This window comes from Lycorma delicatula, chromosome 2 (genome assembly GCF_047948215.1).
Source record: "Lycorma delicatula isolate Av1 chromosome 2, ASM4794821v1, whole genome shotgun sequence".
In the NCBI taxonomy this organism is placed as follows: domain Eukaryota; kingdom Metazoa; phylum Arthropoda; class Insecta; order Hemiptera; family Fulgoridae; genus Lycorma; species Lycorma delicatula.
Window position 1 is genome coordinate 34,689,940 of NC_134456.1, and position 24,511 is coordinate 34,714,450.

Consider the following 24,511-nt stretch of genomic DNA (forward strand, 5'->3'; position numbering starts at 1 on the left):
AGGCTAATTTCGTGTAAAAATACTAATACTATAAAATAATTTTACTTCTACTTAATTTGATTGAAGCAGCAATTTTGATAAGTGTTCGGATTGCCAAACTATCTATCTGTAAAGTTTAATAAATCATAATCCTGATTAAATCATAATTCTGATTTAGTTACTGAAACATGAAGAAGAGATGAAAAAAGTTCCCAAATGTATTAAAATTTTTTTATATTTTAATCATTTTTTCAATCTAATAAAAGAAAAAAATTTACAAGTAGAGTAATTTCTATTCCCCACCTAAATTATTTATCAAGGTTTTTTGGCAGTCCTGCAATTTTTTTCCTTTTATTACAAGCATATAATTTTAAACTTTCTTTTAGTTTAAGAGAAGTTTAATGCAAAATAAAAAAATACTTAAATTACTTTTTTATTACTTTCAAATACAACTAAGATTAGAAGGATCCACAACTCAACTAAAAAATCTAATGTAAACACCATATGACTTCCTTGTACACCTATTAAATTACATATATACATTTTGTTTAAAATGAAAAGTACATAAAATTTTATTTCATTAATAACTTCTGATATTTTTTCATATTTCTGTGTTTTTATTGTTATTTAATTACTATTTATTGTATAATTTTTTTACAGAGATTAATAATTTTTAATAAATCAATATATTTAAATTTAAAAAAAAATGTATATGAAGTCTGATTCGAACCATTGTGCAATGAAACTGTTTCCCTTGTGAAATCCAAAAATAACATTAATTAAAATTTTATTTGGCTATAACTCTAGAACCAATGAAAATAGATACCACATAAGATATATCATTGAAAAGCTCTCAATGAGGGCTTATTACTGCAGTTAAAAAAAGTCCAATATCCTAATTTTTGGGCTTTTCTAGACTTTTGGTCCAGTTGATTGCAATCAAAAGTGGAGGTGCACAACTAGAAGTTACAGAGGCGCTAAATCTAAAATTTCAACATCCTATGGCTAATAGTTTTTGAGTTATGCAAGATACATACATACATCACACTGAACTAGTCAAAATATATTCAGGGATCGTCAAAATCATCATCAAGAAATAACATGTTGGTAATAAAGATCTGATCCACCCCTTACAAAGTAATTCCTTCTACTTCAAATAGTATAATTCAATGGTATCCTTGGAGACATACATGTAGAGTTTACATAAGCCATAATGGATAAAAAAATTGGCATTTTGTAAAAAGAAACAGTTTTTGAATAAAGTTATGTTGCCTACAAACAAAAGTGAAATATTATATCAGCTTTTTTGTGATGAAAATTATAAATATAAACCTCTTTATAAAGATGAAATAAAAAATAAAAATAAAATAAATTATACATTTTGTCATGATTATGAAAATATAATTTTATTAACTGAATGTACTTAATAATTACAATACTAAAATAATAAATAAAAAAAAACAGAGTATGGCACAAAACTTAACAAATAATATGTTCATAGAAGAAAATTATTAATGTACAGAAGAATCATTTCTTACACAACACTGAGAAGGAGGTACATTCCAATTATAAATATAGGACAATCTTGTTTGCGTTTCTTTTGTACACATTCTCCCATGAGTAACAGTTTCTGAATATAGATGTCTTATAAGTTTTTCAGATTGTTTGTGTGTTATGAGATATGCATTTGAACAACCTCTTGATGAAAATTCAGTATCAAACCGTGGGTCATGAATTCTAGTAATATTTAATGGCGATAACCAAACTCCCACTGATACATCTTCACTGTTGTATACACTGAAACAAATCAAAAATACAACACTTTATGTACTGTTTAGATTGAATTAATAATTCTTTTGATAATTTTAAATTGGACTCGCTCTTCAATAACTTAAACTTTAAAGTTTGGTAATATAAACTGTCAAATATAATCTGGTTTAATGGTTCACTATTGATGTGTAATTTATTGTACAGCATAAAGTATCATTGTACAGCATAAAACAAACAAAAAATTTTTAACTTTAATATACATAAAAAAGTTAATTTTAAAAAATTAAGGAATAAATGAAATATTTTCTGATTTTTTTAAAATGATGTATAATTTAATATTCTTTCAATTGGTGGTTTAATAAATTTGGTAGAGTATTCTAAGATTCACAGATGATATTATGATTTGACTAAAACTAAAAATAGATTAAAAGAAATAATGAATCGCATGGATTCTCAGGCAAAAGAATTTAATTTTAAAATATGAGTAAAACTGAAGTAATAAGATGTGCATTAAGGGAAAATACTACTAACATATTAAGACAAGGGAAAAATATAACAATAGTTAGAGAATTCTGTTGCTTAGGCAGTAAAATTACAGATTATATATTATTATTAATATATTACATTATTATGTATTATGTACATTACAGATATTGTTATTTAGGCAGTTAAAATTATTTAAGGCTGGATGATGCAAGAAAAACATAATGCAATCCAAAGATTACACCGTATACATATTCTAATCTAAACACGATTCCAGTGCTGAAATCTATGCTGTTCAACTTTACCCTAAAAGTTTGTAATGTCAGTTCAGAGCAATATGGTAGGTGGGTCAAATCCTTCAAGCCTTGAATTTGTAATAAGTAAATAACAAAAAGGTAGGTATTTTCATTATATTATTACTTTAAAGTAACAGTAAATTAAAATTAAAGTACTAGAATATTTAAATGAATAATATTCTACATAAGGAAATAAAAAATTTATAACAATATTTGTATTTTAAGCAAAAACAAATTTCTCCCGCATACATTCTGTATTCGAGGTTTGTAAATAAAGTAATGAGACTAGTTTTATTTGGCAGCCAAAATGGCAACATTGTAAAGTTACTAGTAAACATATGGTTATATGAACAATTGATTTATAATAGGTATTAATATTTTTGGTCTACTGTTGCCAAGTGAGATGTAAACAAACTTTTTGTGAAATGAGTTTTTGTTGTGTGTTACAAAAATGAGTAATACTAACTATGAGCAATGTTGGGCAATCAATTTTTGTGTTAAACTCGGTAAGAATGCTACTGAAACTTTTTCAAGATTTAAACGTGCGTATGGAGATGACGCTCTGTCATCAGCCCAAGTTTTTAGGTGGTTTAAAACATTTTCAGATGGCCAGGAATTAGTCGTGGATGATCCACGCTCTGGAAGAACGTTAACGTCAAAAAGTGACAATAATGTTGAGCGAATCAGAAACTTAATACGGTAGACTGGTGTGGTGATTAACTGTCAGAATGATTGCAGAAGAACTGAATTTGAACCATACCACAGTCTATCAAATTTTGCCAAATGAATTGGTCATGAAAAAGTCTGTGCAAAATTGGTCCCAAAAAACCTTACAGTTTCACAGAAGAACAACAGGGTGGGGTAGTGTGCCACGATCTTCTAGCTATGTAAATTGAAACTGATCCTTCTAAAAGCTATTATTACTGGTGATGAATCTTTGATATTTGAGTACGACCCAGAAACAAAATGCCAGAGCAAGGAGTGGCACACTTCAAACTCACCACATCCCAAAAAAGCAAAAATGAACAAATCAAAACCATGCTAATTTGTTTCTTTGATAGTAATGGCATTGCCCATAAGGGGTTTTTGCCTTCAAGGCAGACTGTAAATCAATATGTTTACAGAGAAATTTTTGAAAGATTGCGGAAAAGAGTTGCCCACTGAGATCAGCCATCAAAGACAACTGGATGCTATATGAGAATGCACCTTGTCACACTGCACTCTAAATTAATTATTTTTTTGGCAAAGAAAAACATTTGTGTAGTTCCTCAACTACCTTACTGACCTGACTTAAGTCCCTGTGATTTTTCCTGTTCCTGAATTTGAAAAAACTGCTCGAAAGACACCACTAGGGAACAGCAGAAAACATTTAAAAAAATATAACGTACCATCTGGAGGATATTCTGGTTTTTGAGTTCTAACACTACTATGAAGAGTGGGAAAACCTTTTGATGTGTTGCGTGGCTTCCCAAGGAAACTATTTCAAAGGTAATAAGAGTCCACATAAAATTGGATTGTGAATAAAATGTTTTCTGAACCAGCCTCATTATTTTATTTACAGACCTCATATATATGTTCTGATTCAAAATTAGACATTCTGTGTATGATATAAACACTGTTTACATTAACAGTACAAGCATGAACTTTCCAAACAAATGAGGATTAAGTATTTTATTGATCAACATCCATAATAATCTTAAAAAAGTTCTTTTAATTACCTACAAACCAGAATAAAAGATATAATAATAATCACAGAGATGTCAGGTTCATTTTTTCTTTTGTTTATATCTAAGAAACAAAAAAATAACTAGATAAAATTAGGCGATGCTGATAAAGTTTTTTAACATAAATCTAGGAAAGTGCACAATTATAAAAATGAATAAATTTGAATATTCTTCATGCAAAACAAAGAAAAAAAAATCGCTTTCAAATTATACAGGTATATACTTCCTTCTGATACTTTTAGAACTGTAGGAACTAAATTTTGAAAGCACATTACCAAGTATTTAGAGGATATTACATATGAGTAGCTGTATGGGATATATGCCAAATTGTTATAAGTGAACTGAACTGTTAAGAATGTTTTGCCTTAATAAAAGTAGAAATAACCAAATGGTAGTATTTAATCACTAAATCAACATACATCCATATAATTAGCGCCAAACAGTTGCACTGTCATCTATAAACATACCTTAATAATTCTGCATTTCTTGAGATGTATTTAACTAAAGCATGAGACAAAACATAACCACCTCCTAAAGCATATGGTAGGTATCGGTCACACAAAAACCAATTTTCTTCTTTCCACTTTCCAACTCTTTTTACAGGTGCTCGACCATCAAAAAAACCCCAGTACAATAGATTTTTGTCAAGAAAATTTGTTTTTAGTTCCCTAACTACATCAGATACATGAACAAATGAATCATCATCGCATTTCAAAACAAATTTAAAATCATACTCTCTTTCAATAAATACTAATGAAGTTAATAATTTTCTTGAAAGCGTTTTATAAGAATCACGTAAGGTATTCAGAGCAAGAATGTCACCATTTTTTACATATTCCTCTGTAATGTGTTCATCTTTTTCGTATGACAAACCCTTGGTTCCTATAACGAAGAAATGTTTAACCAATTTATTTTCTTTCATAAATTGAAGCCAAGTTTCCCGAATAGTATTTCTTCTAGATAGATTATCAGGACTTGAAATAATAAGAATTAATAAAAAATACCGATTGCTAATATTTTGGTAACTAACTGAATGTCCGAATTTAGAGAAAGATGTAACACTATTAGAAGTTTTATCGTCGATTGTCACAAAAAGTAACGTTACCGTACTACCGAGAATAAATGATAAAGTAATAATAACGCATACATTAATTTTTCTCATAACGTTCTTTTAAAAAATCGTTCAACACAATTTAAAAAAAATACTAAGTTTGTAGGTTATGCCATTTTAAACACTAAGAAAAAAAATTAAAATCATTAAAGTTATTGAAAAATATACGATGAATTTCGGAAAAAAATATAATGTAACAACAGTACATTATTTCAAATTAAATAAAATTTTTATTTACTTATTCAACGGAATAACCTCCTAACCTTTTAATTTACCAAACAATTAAGACTACCAAAGACAAATACATTTTCATTCATCAGCACAATCTAGCGGCCACGTTATTATAAAAAAATTAGGAAAAGAGAAGAGAAACACTTTTAACGTTGTTAGTTTTACCTGTCATTACTACTATAAATACTCTTATTAGTTTTAAATAGCACGGTGATGGTAATCATATTCAATCAACTGGACTTATTTCCGTTAAAAGTTATATGTGAAAAAAAATTAAATGTAATCTTTATGTGAAATCCAAGTTTTTATTAAAAAAATAAAATAAAAGTTATCTATCGTAAAAAAAGATTATTTCACCTGCGTGTAGGTTAGATGTTTCTTATGACTAAACATTCTGCTTTGTCATTCCTAAAATAAATGGCGGTTTTTACGAAATAAAAAAAATTAATATCGTTAAACATTATAAATCTGAAAACATTTTAACATAAAAAATGAAAAAAACATTAACATTGTTACATGTTATTAACTATTTTAAATTGTTTTTAATATCTTACAAAATAAATATAATTGGATTTTTATGGCCCTATGATGTGAGGTCCCAAATGGGATCTCATGAACACATTTTTTCTTATTAATTCTTTAGAATAGTTATATCTCATATGGACACCACATGACTTTCCTGTATGCCTATTAAATTACATACATACATTTTTTGCTGCACTTATTTCATTTTAAAGAGATACGATTCTCTAATTCTTTAATAAAGAATTTTTTTATTATTGAAATTTATTGTAATTTTTTTTTATAATCACAGGTTAATAATTATTAATAAATCAATATATTAAAATTTAAAAAAAAGAGGTGAAGTCTGATTTGAACCGATGTGCATTCCCCCTTGTAAGATCCAAACATTTCATTAATTAAAATTTTATTTGGCTATAACTCTGGCACCAATGAAAATAACTACCTACCGCTGAAAATCTCTCAATGAGGGCTTATTACTGTAGTTAAGAAAAAGTTCAAAATCCAATTTTTTTTGGATTTTGGGTTTTTTCGGACACTTTTGGTCCAATCGATTGCAGTCAAAAGGAGAGGTGCACAACTAGATGTTACAACAGTCCTAAATCCATAATTTCAACATCCTACGGCAAATCGTTTTGAATTGTGCAAGATACATATGTACGTACAGACGTCACGCCGAAATTAGTCAAACTGAATTCAGTACATAAAATTATATACACATTTTTTTTTAATGAAAAATACAAAAAAATGTATTTCATTGTTAACTTCTGATATTTTTATTTTTTTTACAAAGAGGTTAATAATTATTAATAAATCAATATATTTAAATTAAAAAAAAGGAGATAAGTCTGATTCTAACCGATGTGCATTCCCCCTAGTTAGATCCAAATATTTCATTAATTAAAATTTTATTTGGCTATAACTCTGGAACCAATGAAAATACTGTTGAAAAGCTCTCAATGAGGGCTTATTACTGCAGTTAAGAAACTCTTTTGGTCCAGTTGATTGCAATCAAAAGGGGAAGTGTACAACTAGATGTTACAACAATCCTAAATCCAAAATTTCAACATTCTACAGCCAATCGTTTTTAAGTTGTGCAAGATACATATTTATTTACGTATGTACAGACGTCATGTTGAAAGTAGTTAAAATGGATTTAGGGGTGGTCAAAATGGATATTTCCATTGAAATCTGAAAACCAAAATTTTTCACAATCACAATACTTCCTTTTCTTTGTACAAAGAAGTAAAAATAGCAAATGTTAATATTGTGTTGATAAATCGCAAATGCTAATTTATTTTTAATCACTTAAACTTAATCATATGGTTTCTTACTTAAAATTAATTTACCTGTTTCTATGAGATTGTTGCAGGTTGGGTGCTATGGGATTTATTTTTATTTATGTTTGTTCTGATTCTTGCTAGATGAAGCATGTAATTACTCAATTTTTTCAAATAACTGAAGTAATTGCATAAAAGCACAGTATACTTTATTGACTAATGATTATAGTTTATAAAAAATTGTTATAAAAAAATATATATTTTTTAAAATTAAAAATCTACTGTACATCTACATTTATGTATAAAAATAAATTTTATATTTTTCTATTCTACTTGAAAAAAATTAATATGTGAAAAATATAAAATGTATTGAGATAGGGGCTAGGCAATAGTAATTACTATGAACAGTAATTTTGTATCTCATTTTTTACATGCAATGTGAGATGCTATACAGTCTCTGCTTTGACAAATTAATTGTACATTAGATTCCAAATGGGATTTCATGGCCTGTTGTTGATAGATGTGTCCCAATGGGATTCTTATGGCCAGTTAAAAAGTGCTGGAAAAATTGATGTGGCAATCAAGTTGTTAAGGTATGGATGTAGAATAAGGATGTTCAAAAAGTATTCTGCAGCACTAATAATTGATAAAATAAATACTGGTGTTGCTGCAAAAAATTAGAAATGGTAAAAATCTACCATTTTTTTAAAATTTTAGTTTGTTTTAATAATTGTTTTTACATGATATTTACGATCAAACGTCATGAACAGTAAAATATTTAAAATAGCTTTGTACAACATAAACTTTTGCTTATGTGTAATATAATTTTTTACTTGCTTTTTCTTCAATATCTTTAGCATATTGAATTTATTCTATTTTTGTATACTTTTATTTAACTTGCTCTGTGATGGGATGGTCAGAATCTTGTAAGCAATATTTAATCTACTTCCAGATAAGATAGAAGGCTGTTATATACATATGCTTGTTGTCAATGATAGTGCATTGTGATAACAAAAAATTCCATTAAAAAATCTATTTTCATAGGAAATTTGTTTGCAAATAATTGAAATTCACACAACAGTGCATGTGTACAAAGACTTTGGCGCAGTGTGCCAGTCAGCTGTGCTTTCTGCTACGCAAGAAAATTAATAGTCTATAATGTGAAGATAGTTTATATATGGATGACTTTCAACTAGTGTCAGTGAATCACTGTTCTTGGACTTATGCACAAATGTGTTTGAGTCAGTTATTCTCTTTGCTACATCATTATACATCAGAAAATGTATACAATTGTGTGGAGTTACTTATCATTTATACAATATATTTAAAAGTGATAAATTAACAAATATCCCTGAGATTGTATGTGGGAAGTTTAATAACAATATATTGTCTAAATGTGATAGTAATTTTTTTAGTCTAATTTTAACTAAAAAAAAATAATAATACACTTTTATTTAACTAATGAAAAAATTACAAAAAAGTATTGAAATTTCACTGTCTGAAAATGATTGAATGAAGTATAAATTATGTGGAAAAATTTTCCAACACAGATATATTTAAAAAAAGAAAAATAATTTCACTTTACTGATAATGATGAATAAATCTGTTTTCCATTCACAGTAGTTAATGTACTTTTATGTGAACATTTATTTATTATATCTCTCAGCTTCATTTTAACTATAAACAATGATATAGAATGAATATATTAACAAAATGCCCTATATATTTTATATGACAAATAATAAAAGCATAGGATGCTCTTCATTGTATTATATAGCAAACTATCAATGAAATGATTACAAAATTCAAGGGTAAGTCAATTATTGTCCGCAATGTAGTTATAAATTTTATTGCAATACAAATAGGAAACTTTCATATGTACATCATTTTTCAACGTAGTACCCTTGCATTTCAACGCACTTGGTCCATCGTTGCACAAGCTTCCTGATGCCCTCATAAAAGAAGGTTTTCGGTTGAGCTGCGAGCCAGGAATGCACCGCTTCTTTCACTGTTTTGTCCAAGGTAAATCGATGGCCCCTTAATGCCTCTTTGAGTGGACCAAACAAGTGGTAGTCAGAAGGGGCAAGATCAGGACTATATGGAGGATGAGCCAGTACTTCAAAGTTGAGTTTCTGGAGCGTTTCAGCAGTGTGGGCAGCAGTATGTGGACGGGTATTGTCATGCAACAACACAACACCTTTTGACAGCAGTCCTCGGCGTTTGCTTCGAATTGCAGGCTTCAGCTTGGCGGTAAGCATCTCACTGTAATGCGCACTGTTTATTGTCGTGCCCCTTTCCTCTTAATATTCCAGTACTGGGCCTTGTGAGTCCTAAAAAACCGTAAGAATCAGTTTTCCTGCGGATGGTTGGGTCTTGAACTTTTTTTTGCAGGGCGAATTTGGATGTTTCCATTCCATACTCTGCCATTTACTCTCCGGCTCGTAATGATGGATCCATGTTTTGTTACCAGTGATGATTCTGTCTAAGAAGATGTCCTGTTCGTTGTTTCTGGCAGATGTCCAAGCGCGTTTGTTTATGCAACTGTGTAAGTTGTTTTGGGACACATCTTGCACAGACTTTATGAAACCCAATTCTGTTGTGGATGATTTTATAGGCAGAATCATGACTAATTTGAAGACAATGTGCCAGTTCATCAATAGTTACTCATCTATCTAAGAAAACCATGTCATGTGTACGTTCAATGTTTTCCTCATTTGTGGCAGTAAACGGTTGTCCGGCTTTGTCGTGCGTAACACTTGTGTGACCATTTTTGAATTCTTCAATCCATTTGTAGACACTCTGTTGCGGCAACACACTGTTCCCGTATTGTACCGAAAGTCTTCGATGAATTTTGGCACCTGATATACCGACCACAAAACACAGATCACTGAACGTTGCTCTTCTTTGGTGCAAACAGAAAGTGGAGCAGCCATGTTTAACGGCACGGCAGCGATAATGGAACCAACCTAGCAGCATCAAACCTACACAGACATAACAACATTTAAACCACGCATGTGTCATCTACGCAGCACAAAGTACTACCAACATACACAAAAATATAACTAAATTGCGAATAAATAATGTCCACATAAAAGTACTCTCACTACTGTGAACAGAAAACAGATTTATAAATCATCATCAATATAAAATGTTATTTGAATTTAATCAGAGAGTTTAATTAACATTTATTCTTGATTTAATATGAAAGTGAAATTATTTTTTTTTTTTTTAGTTCATCTTTAAATATATTTGTAATGAACAATTTTTCCAAACAACTGAGGGGCTTATAAATCAACTTTACAGGGAAATGAAAAACACTTTTGTTGTTATTTAAAAAAAAGTTTGATTCGCAACATAGTCACAGAAAATTCACATTAATTTCACAAAATATGTTTAAATCACAAGATTTAAACTGTAATACAATTAACACTTAAAAAACTTATTGTATGACATTTTTACAAAGAAAAGTACATGGAAAAAATTATTAATTATAAAACATATGAAAATATGTTTTTAAATATTGTTAATAATTAATTTTTAAATAATGAAAATATGTTCAAAAATGAGCATAAAGAAAATTACATTTTATAAAGAAAAAATATTATGTACAAAGATTACAATAAAATTCATGGTATTTTGGATCCATGAATTCCACAACATAGAAAAGAGTTTTTTTTTTAGGATTGCTAATGATTGATCTTCTTCGAAGTGGTTGGACAGAGTGAATTTCAGAGATGCCTCTGACGGATTTGTCCTTTTCAAAATTTTACGCTCTCTCTGCGATTTCATTTCATTGAACGAGATTTTTATTACAGGCAGATAATCCCTTGAAATACTAATCCAAGATGCAGAGTTGATCTTTATTATTAATGTATTTAATAAGTAATCACATAACGAGGAGAAATTACAGTAATTTTCTTCTTTTATCATTACAACATTGAATGGTTGCACATTCTTTGCCTTTCTAATCATTTGAGGAATTTCTTTGGGAATCATGCGCTTAGAAACTTTACTCAATAGACACTAAAAATGTGTGTCTATATGACACAGAAATTTCAAATCAATATTACTGAAAAAATGTTTTGCTATGGCATACATTAAAACTATCAGAATCAACCCGTTTTTAGTTTAACCAGCACAGTTGTCACACCACACAGTCAATGTTTTCTTTGTAGTTATATTAGAAGATGCGATTGCCTTTAGAAGATAAGAGGCCACTTCATTCCCTCTGTGTCCAGCAGTGCCCTCATGTCATAAACACATGATACTTTGCTAGTATCCCCAACGTGAATACAAAGGTTAAAGTTAGACAGCTGACGAGAATAAAACAAATTGAAGTGTTTGAGCATGGGAATAAGTAATACCTGGCCCATATTCATGTTAACGGTGCATGTCACACTTAAGGGCATGCATAAAGAAGCATTGGCATTATGCAAATGTTGTATTACTTTCTCAGCTTTCTTGAGATATAATTCTTTTTTTGAAATAAATTACAGTAATAAAGTAGCAAATTACAGTTTTTCTGGTCCTACAGTAATGTTTATTTTTTTTTTCATTAGATCACATGAACAAGTGTGTGGGTATTAAGATCTGTACTCAAATGTTGTTTCAAAGATCTGTGATGTGAGTAGTGGCTTTCTTTAGTGGGAAATGTGTGCCTTTATGAGCTGTCTATCATCCTCAGTGTATTTAATTTTATGGGAATAAGATCATGGATTTTTGCCCATGATTTGAATAAAATACCCCTCTCTTCTTTTTTTCCTCAATCGCAGTGTAAACATGCTTTTGTGATAGTCCTAAAATATTTTTGAATATCTTCATGCAAATGATATCTGTCTTTGGCTCAAAGTGGGATCGTCAATTTTACGAAACCTGCTTTGCTGTGTGTTCATCAAACCAAGCAAAAAAATTACCTTGGTTGTTCTCATTTTGATTTCGAAAATCTGAGTACAACTTTCATACTTCAATATCCTCAAAGTCATGACAGCTATATTTGTATTTACAAGAAGCCTGCCGCAAAAAGAAATAACACAAGGATTGTAAAAGTAAACAAAACTCTCACTGTAAATAAACATTATATTTCATAGCAGAAGGAATCAAAAGACTTAGCAGGTTGTATGGAAAAGGTTTTGAAGGCAAATTAGTATAATAAAAATAACTATAAACAATAATATAAACGTAAATACAATAAACGCACAACTAATGATGATTTAAAGGTACGGCTGACTTTTGACTTACTTCCATCTCAATGCCAACTCACGTGTACTTGTCATTAGTGCCATCTTCTATCATTCATTACAACTAAATAACTCCCGACTCTGACTTAATGCTTTTTCTATGTTACTGGCATGACTTCTTACTACCTTTTATTTATACTTCAATTCAATAATTTCCAAATAGTGAATTTCAGTACTTTTTTTTGTAATCTTTTCATTACTTAAATAAAAGTATACTTTTAAAATCTTTTTTAATTTTTTTTCTATTAATTAATATATAAATTAATAGGTGTGCATTTTTTATGCTAATCCTAGCAGCAGTTATAAACAGATAAAATTATTATTAATTTATAAATGTTAGAAAATTTAAAATTATAATAAAAATAATTGTGAAAACTAAAACAACCAGCCTTAATACATTTATTAATAAAAAATAATTTCATGTTTTCGTTCTTTTTTTTATGTTTATGTTTATTTTTTTTGTTTTTATTATGTTATATCTTACAATCAAATATATCATTTAACATTTTCAATTCATTATTTCATTGTCTAATATAGTACACTGTTGAAATAAAATTTACTTAAATTTCTTTATATATTTTTAAAAAACTGTTTAAAACATTGTATTCTTACAGCAATTGATTGAAATATGAATCATGCAAGAGATGAGAAAATTTTGAACAATTCAGGTATGGTATTATCAAAATACTATACAAGCACACATTCCTGTTACTAACTTTGTAGAGGGTTGGCTGTGGTAGCTGTATTGGAGGGTCTAAAATTAGTGCTGCCATTACAGTATTAGTAGCCATCTTTTATTTCTATTGCACTAGGAATTTTACAAACTCATTAAAGTAGTGATGACTGTGTTAGTTTTAGTACATATAACATGGTAAACAGTTTAGTGACAGATGGAAACTAGACAACAAAAAGGAACTTAATAACTAATATTGTTGAAAGGGGTACATGTATTTATAATTTTGAGAACCATAGAAATAAATTGAATTTTTCATCATTTCAATTAATACATAATATTTACCTACATTTTAAAACAAATTACTGATATGTATACTGTTAGTTTATAAGTAAATAACCTCTGCCCAAAGTCAGATCTAATTTTCATTAGTGTTATATAATTGTTATGCAAATCTAATGAAAGCTATCATATCATAAGTTACATATCAGTTTCTGGCATAAAATGAAATATACTTAACCAGATAACAACTGATGATTGGTTAATTCAACAAATTTACTGAGATGAGCTATTCTTATGATGAAAAGTACTAATAGACATGTATTGAACAAATTTTTTTCATTTTGTGGAAAACTTATACAATAAAAAATAGTATAGTAATTTAAATACTATAAAACTGTATTTCTTATATTTTTTAATCAATAATCCTTTTTAAGTTATAGAATATACAACTAGCCATATACCTCCTTTTCCCAGGACTTTGAAAAGAGGTGTGCATATTTGTATACATGGCAAGTTTCTAAGAAATATACTCAAGATCTGTTTTGAACCAAGGTATTGTAAGATAAATATGGCAACGTACCATCTACATAAAGTAGAAAACCACTTAAGTAAAAAAACATAAAATTTATTGAAAAATATTTTGGGCAAAAGTTATTGGGTCATAAATTTCTATAAGTTTAAAATTTAATCGTTTTTTTTACTAAAATTAGATTTTTATTTGAGAAAAAATCAAGAATCACCCCTGGAATGATTAGAAATAGAATGTAGCCCAAGTTCAGTAAGACTTTAGTTTCAGTAAAACAGTCAACTAGGTTGTAACAGGAACTAATGATTGATCAAAAAATATGAAGTATTTGATGAAAATGTATAATAAAAATTTGTTTGTAAATATGTAGTGTTATCAAACTCTAAATATTGTTATAGTATAATTCCATAGGGCTAACAATGTGTGATTTTATTTTCTCTTTAAATTGAAGTATATATAACAAAGTTAGTATTTGCTAATTAACAAATTATGTTAGTTACTACTCATAAACTGAATTTTATTCTATTAATTCTTCTTGATTTTGCTTTGTTAGCAAGATAATTTCTAAATGTAGCAAACCTTTTTAGTTGCAACTGACAAAATAATTTGTGATTGTTGCAAATTAGGATTCCATAAAATTCTGTCTACTATAGTTTGTTATGTACTGAATTGCAAAGTATTCTAACAAAGGGTTCCCAAAAAAATTACCTTTGTGATAAATATTGTAATTATTATAATCAAACCTTAATGATGCAGATAGAAAACCACATGATGTATTGATGATATTAGGACGGAATTAAAAAAAAAATTGTCATTTCTTTGTCATTAACTAAGTTGGAAAATGGTGAAAAAAATCATGTTAAGTGTTGATTGTTATGACATAAAGAAATCTGAAATCAAAAACATATAATCTACAATGTTCCAGAATTGCATAATGTCAGAAAGCAGGTACAACTTGACTAAGATAAAACTAATATAAAACTTTTAAAATTAATTGATCCAAATATAAAAGAATTCAGATTTTTTTAGGAAAACTGAAGTGAATAAACCAAACCTGTTGGGGTCATATTAAGGAATAATGAAATTGCCATTAATGTATTTAAAAAAATAATAATAATAATTTTACTGAAAATAATGATTATAAAATAATTACCGACATCACATTTCTTGAGTGGCATTTCTTCATTCATTGTGTTCTGCTAATGGGTCAGGTCTTGTCATGGATGGTCTCCACTTCCTGTCCTGTGCAAGTGTTTTTGTTTTCGTATATTTTCCTCTTCCCACAACCCCATCAATCAACTGAAATCTTCTTCCCCTTCTTCTCTTTCTATTTACCAATCCTTCAACTGCATCTAGTAAGCACTTTCTTTTCGTACAGTGTCCTAGCCAGTTCCTTTTCTTGGTTAAAATTGTATTTAACCTATTCCTTCCCTTTTCTACTGTTCTCAACACCTCCTCATTTGTTACTCTATCCTGCCAACAGACGTTTACCATTTTACACCACACCCACATCTCAAACGCCTCAATTCCTCATTTATCTTCCTTTCTTGAAGTCCATGTTTCTGCACCATAAAGCTAACACCCCAAATAAAACATCTTGCCAATCTCGTCCTCAAATTTAAATTTAATTTCCCACATAGCAAATTCCTTTTCCTACTAAATGCCATCTTATTCATTGATATTTTCCTTTTGATTTTTGTGCTATTGTTAAGATATTCTGTTATGAGGCTACACAAGTACTTAAATTTCACCACCTGCTCTAGCACACCTCAGTCCCAATTCTTACATTAATATTTTCATCTTTGCCACCTTAATACCATACATTTTGTTTTCTTTTTATTAATTTTCATCCCTAGATTTTCACAAGCCTTATTTGGATTATTAAGCATTTCATTTAACTTTATTACACTTTTTACCAGCACCAGCATGTCATCAGCAAATCATATTCATTCTATTCTTTTACCACCTATTGCCACCCCACTATTACCCCTCAAACCTATGTTGATGATTTCTTCTAGATAAATATTAAATAGTGTAGGTAACATGCAGTATCCTTGTCGCACTCCCCTTCCTGTTTCTATCTTTTGTGTTGTCTCACTTCCTATTCTTACTTTTACTTTCTGGTTCATATACAACTCTTTCATAAGTTTCCTATATTTCCAATCAATTCCTTTCTTTTTCAGAATTGTCATTAATTTATCCCACCTTACTCTATCAAAAGCTTTCTCAAGGTCTTGAAATGCAACACATACTCTTCTTCTCTTTTCTCTATATCTTTCACCAATAATTCAAAGCAGTTCTATGACATCCTTAGTTTCAAGCTGGAATGCCAGCATCTTTAAAATCTAAACTAACACCTTTCCTAAACTCTGATGTAGAATTGAAAGTGGTGAAAAAGTAGTTATTAAGTACATTAATGATTGTCGTTGTATAGTAAACAGGTCTAATAAAAAACTAGATAGGATGCAAATATATTGGAAAATTTAACTAACATTGTTTCAAACTTCACATTATATTTTCTAAATGTTAAAACTTGACTAAACTGATGATTTAATAATAGATGTAAACTTTGATATTATAGTTTAGTCAAAACATGGCTACTTCATAACATTATATTTTCAGAATTGGGGTTATATGATTATTGTGTATTGGAAATGCTCAGATACTAAATGAACCAAATTGTAAAGAGATGGTTTGTTAATATGTGTAGAAAAGAACCAATCTTCTAAGTTAGTGGAGTCACTTGTTATAGATTTGGAACAATTTTTGCTTTTAATTGGTGGATCTAAAAATATACTAATCAGCAGATCATGCATACCACTATTATCTAACATCCAGTTGTTTGAAGAACATTCTTCACACATGGATTACTTTATTCAATCTTACCCAGATTCTAATGTAACATTGTGTGATAATTTTAATTTTTGACATGTAACCTGAAGTAATGATTACTGTACTGTACATTGTTTTAAAGGGGAAATCTTCATGTCTACAGCAAATTAATTCTGACTCCAGTGAAACATGTAATAGAATGCTAGACATAATTTCACTACTTTATAAGTGAATTATAAAAATTCATCCTTTGGACCCATCTACTATGTATTCATTTCAGTGTTGTTTATAATTTATACATTAAAAAGAAGGCTTAAGCTTACTCACAATTTTAAAAAAGGTGGCTATGAAATTAAACCATTTTTATTGTGATGCTGACTGGAATTTCTTAAAAAACTAAACATTGAAGATTTCACCATTAAGTTTTATGAAACTGTACGTCGGACATTGAATTGTGCATTCCAAAATACAACAAATAACATAACAAAATAATTTCCCTGGTTGGTTTATGAAACTGACCATCAAAGTATTGAATAGTGCATCCCAAAATACAAAAATACAATATAATTTCCTGGTTTGGGTTGATGCATATTAATATTAACAACAAAATCACTCACTTCCATTAAAAGCTACAGGGAATTTCAATGATTATATGGAAATCAACGGACTTGCTTGTGTAAAAAGCTCCAAAGATCATATGTTACAGAGAATACATTAAGAATATTAAACTTTATATTATTTTCGACCAAATAATCTATGGAAATACATAAATTCACTTAAAAGAAGTTACAGGAATACTATACAATCTGTTTCTTGCATAAAACAATTACCCAAATAAATCTGCCAATCTGTTTGGTGTTTTTTGAAGGGTTTTAATAAAGAAAATGAAACTTTACACATACAAAACTTTCAGGCACTTGGTAGGGTTGTAAAAATAAACATTTTTTTTACTGAATCTTTTGTTGAAATGAAATTAAAAAACATAAATGTAAATTCTTCTCTTGCATGAAAGGCATATCACAAGGTATAGTATTTTTAATTTTGCACGAAAATTGGGTGTGAAAAAAATTTTCACACCCAATGATGGGTGTGATTTCACAACAAAAGATGGGTGCTGCGTTTGTTCTCAGTGGAGAATAAATGCAATTGTGTGGTCGACTCTGAGGCTGTTTTGGCTCTTTTCTGTTGCAATCCTGATGAATTTCTGCATTGGTACATAACTGTGGATGAAACATGGATACACTACTACACTCCACAGACAAAGGAACAGTTAAAACAGTGGGTTTTAGAAGGCGAACGAGCTCTGAAGAAGGTGAAGACAGTGAAATAGGCCGGCAAGGTGATGGCCATGATTTTTTGGGATGCACATGTTCCATCTACACTGATTACTTGGAAAAAGGGCAATCAATAACTGGAGAGTATTATGCGTGATTATTGCACCGGTTGAGTGAAGAAATCAAGAAAAAATGTTCTAATTTGAAAAAGAAAAAGCCTCTTCCATCAAGATAATTCAAGGGTGCACACCTGTGCAGTTTCGATGGCAAAAATTATGGAATTAAAGTTCAAACTATTATAACATCCACTGTATTCACCGGATTTGGCCCAAAGTGTTTTTTTTTAATTTCCAAACTTGAAAAAATGGCTCGGCAGACAACAGAATAACTAATGAATAGTTAGTTGTTCCTGCATTGGTGTTAAAATCTTGTAGTTCTATTTAAATTTTCCATTGTCATTGTTATTCAATTTATCTTTAAATTCAGGAACATTTTCTAAAATATGAGGAAAGACTATGATGTACCAGTTCCTAAGATGGGCAATAAGTTCAACATTGATAATTACAACAGACCAATCAAAAATTATCAACTATTTCCAAATGTTTTAGTCTCTTATTTGCGCTGCAGGAGTGTATCCAGCTCAAAAACAGATGAGTCACTTTCTCAATTTAACTTCTTTCTTGGATGAAGGGGATGCTATGCAATAATAGTCTATAACAATAGTAAGAATAAAATATTTATTTTTAAAAAAACATAATCTTGAACAATAGTTTGTGAGGGTTAGATGCAAATTGCTTTGAGTTAGCGAAAAACCCATTGTCTGTGAATGCTTAACATAGATAACCCCATTTAACCTGTTTTCACCAATGGTGCATCTTAGCCACTTTTAATTTGATGAAGGGAGCTAAATGAACCCTCGATAGTACATGTTGTGAAGGGTTACGAAAGCAATATCAGCAGAGGCTTTCTAATAACTGGGAAAAATGGTTCACTCTTTTTTAAAACCTCAATAATGTCTGGTACTTCCTGTACCTCATTCCACATTTTGAACCAGAATCCCCTTTCTTCTTCAATGCTTTGTAAATTATAGAAAGTTGCACAGGATGAAGTACTTTCACTCCATTCCTCTAGTGAAAAATTTGTCTGTTACTCAGATAGAAATTTACCAATGAAAATTCAGGCAATTTGCGTACAGAAAATTTGACTTCTAAAGGTGATATGATGGAATCCAAAATTGGACCTTCTCCAAAAATTCAAATGAATTTTTGGCTAGATGGCTTCTATGCTTCTGTTGGTCAGCAATGCAATTGGTGATTATATAAACATCCAAATGCATTGCAATGTTGCCTGCTTCTTTTAAAACAGTAGTCATGACATTCTTCACATCTTCCCAATGAACTTTTAGCATGTCAAGAATAGTTCGATTGTGTTGACTGACTTTGACTACTTCAAATTCTTCAACTGAAATGCATTTGCTATGGAATACTTAGCAATTAATGTTATTGACAATAAATGAAGATCTGCATACCACTATTTGCATTTGTTAAGCATTTTTTCGTGTTGCTGCATTTCCCACTTCAGTTAAGGTCTCTAATGTATTAACAATATCAATGAAGTGATCCTTTAAAACATGGATGCTCTTGTATTTCTCTGACTACCTAGTCTCACACAATTTAGGAATGCTAACAATAAGCTTGTGTTGTAAAACAGACTTGTGAAAAGTATGATTATCTCCTTGATAGTTCAAACGCAGTTTTGAATTTCTGAGATAGCGCTTAAGTCATTCGTAACAAAGTTAAGCTTGTGAGAAGAGCAATGAAAGTGAAGGCTTTTTTGTATTCTTATTTCAAGATTCCATGCACACCTCCTTCTTTCCCAGACATGGTGGAACATCTGTTAAAGCCTAACCCCAGATACTTATCAGTGTCTCCGTTTAAGTTTGTCACCAAATCTTCAATGACTTTGGCAATAATCACGGCATTAAGTTCTTCAAGATTTACAAACCTAAAAATTCTTTGATTTCATTGCCCTTTTCATCAAAGAAATGTAATCCAGTATGCAGCTGTTCTTTACCAGAAATATCTGCAGTTTAAAGAGATGAAATGCTACAAACACAGGATTTTTTAATCCTCATGATGATGTATTTCCTGATTGTAGTGCCACATGAAAGGTAGGATGCATTTTTCGGTCCATGCTCAAAATTGTCTTTTAGTTGTGAATCATCTGCTTCAATGCGTAAATTGCATGGCATAAGTAGATAAGTATGTCTCATCCAGATTTTTGGCACTGAGAAGTAAATCATATGTACCGGAAAAATTGAGAGGAAACAATTGAGACAGTACTTTTTTGTTTTTTTCTATTAATTTTTGTGAAAACTGGTGAAGTTGAATGTCCATTGGAACGGCCTACATTAACGATTTTACAGATTCCATTGCAGTCCGATATCCTTGGGAACAGAACAGTCCCAGGGACTGTTCGAAGTACATGTACAGACATGTGCTTGGCAATAATCACACATATCCTTATACTTAGTGAAAGGTCTAATGAAAAAAGAATCCCAACCACCCTCTCATCATTCTGGCTGATGGTGGAAACAACACACAATAATTACAGAAAGCTCCTTTGAATCAGCTTGAGTAAATTAGTCTTGTTGAATATGCATCCAGCCACTGTGACTGAATTTCCTGTTGAGGTGTTTCGCATCTGTCACAAAATTGTAGTTCTTTGAAGGTACTCAGACATCTAAATGATGTTTTTCTTATCAACTGAAATAGTGCTCGCCAGGTCTATAAATTTTCCAGTATCATCTTCTTGACTACTGTCATCCTCAATTTCACTTTCATTAGGTTGTACATTGGTTTGAACGATAGAAGAAGGCCTTGCAGTTGCAGTGTTTGAACCAGAGGGTGGTTGTGCTTCCTTGTCCTCATCCTCGTAGCTGCTGCTAGTATTTTTTTTCATTTTAAATTCACTAAAAAAAAAATTTAATTTGACAAAACATTGATGTGGACATGAATGTGGCATCTTGCTGCATTGGTTTGACAAGGAAGATTCTAACTGACATTTTTGTCAAAATTGCATTATATGTGGCATATGACTATACTAGTCATTTAAAAAATATGACTCTTATCATTATAACAATAAAAACTTATGTAAGAATCATTAATAAGTTTATCAGACATTTTTTAAAAACCACTTTTTTGACTCAGGGACCCCAAAACAGATATTTCCATACAACCATATAATTATAAATTTGTCACAAGACAGTTAAATGTTTTCTTTAGGATAAACCAGAAATGAGCCAATTTTACTGATATAAAATCCAAACAATTGCCAAAAGCAATATTGGTAATTAGGCCACATTTTGAATTATTTTTAATTGTTTATCTGAAGTATTGATTATCTAGAACTTAAAAAAATTATAAACTTAAATACAGAACTCTATTTTAAAAAGATAACTTGCATTGCATCTGTGTTACATCTTATTATAAATTGACTGATTAACTAGAATTGGCCTCAAATCTAATCTAATAAGTGTGCAGTTAACTTACATAATAATTCAACTAAACTTACCTCACTCAGCTATTCTAACATTTATTTAATTCTTTTTAGAGTAAAGCAAATTAAAGATTTAGGTGTTATAGTGAATGACAAATTGGATTTTATTTATGATGTTGAGGATATGAAAAAACATATCTTCATATGCTGGGTTTTATTGGCAGAAACACAAGAATTATATTTCACAATTTACAAAAAATATTACTAATGTAAGAAGTATATTAGATTTTTGATTTCCTATCTGGAACCAATTTTATAAAAAAAATCATGTAAATAGCCTGGAATGTATCCAAAATAAATTTGTAAGAACAGGAGCAGGCAAATTTAGCAATAAACAAGGGTACTTTCTGCTATATAATTCTGATTACAAGGTTATCTTGAAAAACTTGGTTTAACAGCAATAGAAAAGGAAGAAAATTAAGTGATTTGTTATATCTGTACAGAATAGTAAACTTGGTCTATGACTAAAACTTTATTACACTGTATTTCTTTTTTAATGCCCACCATATATATATTAGCTTAGATTAGCTCTATTTTTAGCTTTGTTCTATATTCTTAGTAAGACAGAAACCTGGCCTATCAAGTTTGAACTTGGGCATAGATGAAAGTTTATGTCATAAATGATTTTCTCTGGTTTTGGAGTACTGACAGCAAATAACTTTATTCTTGGTAAAAATGATAATATCGTTGAAATACTGCTAGAATCTAAAAATTGTCTAGAGATCCATATTTTATAAATGGTTCCTGAAACATACTATATTGAAAAAGGAAACTATTAACTATTCTAATTCTTATCCTATGCAGTACAAGACAACATCTAATATAATCTTTATCAGATTTCTCATTAAAAACTTGTATTATTTATTTAAGAGATTTCGTGGGTAATAACTTCCTTGGAAATCCATTGTTTGGTTGCAGTTTTAGCTAGTGTCATGCTAAAGCCACAGGCTGGCTCGGAATAATAAATGGTGTCTAAGGAATATTTTGGGCAGAAAGTTAGCTCTCTCATTACTCTGAACTTCTGAATATCTACGCACCCATATGTGTTTTGCTTTATTAAATAAGAAGTATAAAACTTTTTTGTGACATTTCCAATCTTATGCTAGGTAGCAGTAGAATGACAATAAGTCAATTTATCCCACTAATATATTACAAAGAATACTACCCGAATAATAATCTCACAATTTTTTGCTGTCTTCTTTAAATTTTAGACATATATCTATGAGTAATGAAACTAAAATTGCAACATTTCTAAGAGGATGTATGATACCTATAAAGATGATAAAATTCTTAAACAAGAAAGATGTTTATTTTAAAATGTTTAGCACTTAGCTGAATGTCTTATACTTAAGTTGGATTCTTCACTAGGTCTTGAATTCCATGTCACGATTGGTAAGCATGTCGCTTTAGGAGGCTTTTACCTGAACTTTTACATGAGTCTTTAGTTTTTGGAGGTAAAACAATTTGTTACATACAGCATATATTATGTAGGTCATTACAACAGAATCATTGATCAATAATGTACTACTTCCATCTCCTAACTCCCAAAGGTTTGTAAATGTCTAAATGGGACCTAGACTTTATAATTTGAGTACAGTTGTTTATCTTATAATATGGTTCCTTTCACAAAATAATGCTTTCTCATTAACCTTCACCTCTTCTTACCTGATCTGTAACTCTAGTTCTGGGACAGGTGTCTGCCAGATCTATGCTAAGATTGTGAGTATCTATGTTGGATTGATGATAGTCTTCTGTTTCTTTCTAGTGCTGCGCAATAAAATTTGTGGCAGATCTAGGACAAATCCTCCTAAAATTAAAAAAAAAACATATGTACATTATCTATCATCAAGTATCCATAAATCTTAAATTTACTCATAAAGAAATGTTTATGTTATTTACTTCAATCATTCTACACTCTAGATAAATGAATGCAATATAAGTAGCTAATGCCAATTAATAAAAAAAAAAAATTAAAAGAGCATAATTACAGCATTTTTAAGAAGAAAATATATACAAGGAGCTGCTCTTAAGACCAAATATTTTAGATTATACCATAAAGTTGATACAAGACTGGAGATTACTGATTCTTTAAATAAAATTTAAGCCTTTTTAAAAGAAGTCTAAAAGTTTATAGGTTCCAACCCCTAAACAAAAATAAACTATCTGATTTTTAGGCTTGGGTTTGAAATCGTGATATACCCCAAATATCATTTATGAAAAATGAAATTACAAGCTTTTTTTTGCATGATTACAATTCTTACAAATTTTATACTTTGTATTAGAGAATTCTAAGTTTAATAACAGGAGGAATTGCATTTAGTTTACTACTACCAGGTTGATTTATTTTAATATTCAAAGATAATCAAGTTTGTATAAAAATAATTTAAATAAATTTATGGCACAAATTTTTTATAGTGTTTAATGAAATTATTATTATTATACTAAGGTTTGCACTAAAATGAGATGACTATGGGATAAAGTAAGTCTTCCTGTTCCTATAACTCAATATAACAAAAGATCATTGACACCATTATGAAACTGAAATTTTAGGTATAGAATCTAACAGCTTGACTAATATAATAATGTGATACAAATATAGCATATTACTATTATTTCTAAATCCATTAAGTTAATTAATATATACTTTAGTTCTCAACTGCTAGTTATACCATAAATTCTTACATCTTATAAAATTATTTTCTGACATTCAACCCTATAGATAAAATAATTTGT

At 29.6% G+C, this 24,511-nt stretch overlaps 2 protein-coding genes across 2 annotated transcripts in view; both read right to left on the minus strand.

The window, feature by feature from the left end:
- Window positions 1-1,490: 1,490 nt before the first annotated feature.
- LOC142319861 (beta-1,3-galactosyltransferase 6-like) lies at window positions 1,491-15,304 on the minus strand. Its single transcript, XM_075357534.1, has 3 exons — window positions 15,268-15,304; window positions 4,720-4,924; window positions 1,491-1,776 (listed from the first exon to the last, which is right to left on the minus strand). The coding sequence occupies exons 1-3, from the start codon at window positions 15,302-15,304 to the stop codon at window positions 1,491-1,493; spliced, it is 528 nt and encodes a 175-aa protein (XP_075213649.1).
- Window positions 1,647-24,511, minus strand: part of LOC142320633 (ras-associated and pleckstrin homology domains-containing protein 1-like) — a 323,711-nt gene continuing 300,846 nt past the window's right edge. The window contains exons 10-11 of the transcript XR_012755460.1: window positions 23,444-23,585; window positions 1,647-1,776 (exon numbers count right to left, since the gene is read on the minus strand). The gene's annotated coding sequence lies outside the window, so the exon portion shown is untranslated. The remainder of the gene's footprint in view (window positions 1,777-23,443; window positions 23,586-24,511) is intronic.

Bases quoted from the DNA above. Each gene is read 5' to 3' on its own strand.
- LOC142319861 (XM_075357534.1), bottom strand. From the start codon at position 15,304: ATGAATGAAGAAATGCCACTCAAGAAATGTGATGTCG. The intron at 4,925-15,267 runs GTAATTATTTTA...TATCTGATGTAG, and splicing joins ACTCAAGAAATGTGATGTCG to TTAGGGAACTAAAAACAAAT. The intron at 1,777-4,719 runs GTATGTTTATAG...GATTTGTTTCAG, and splicing joins AGAAATGCAGAATTATTAAG to TGTATACAACAGTGAAGATG.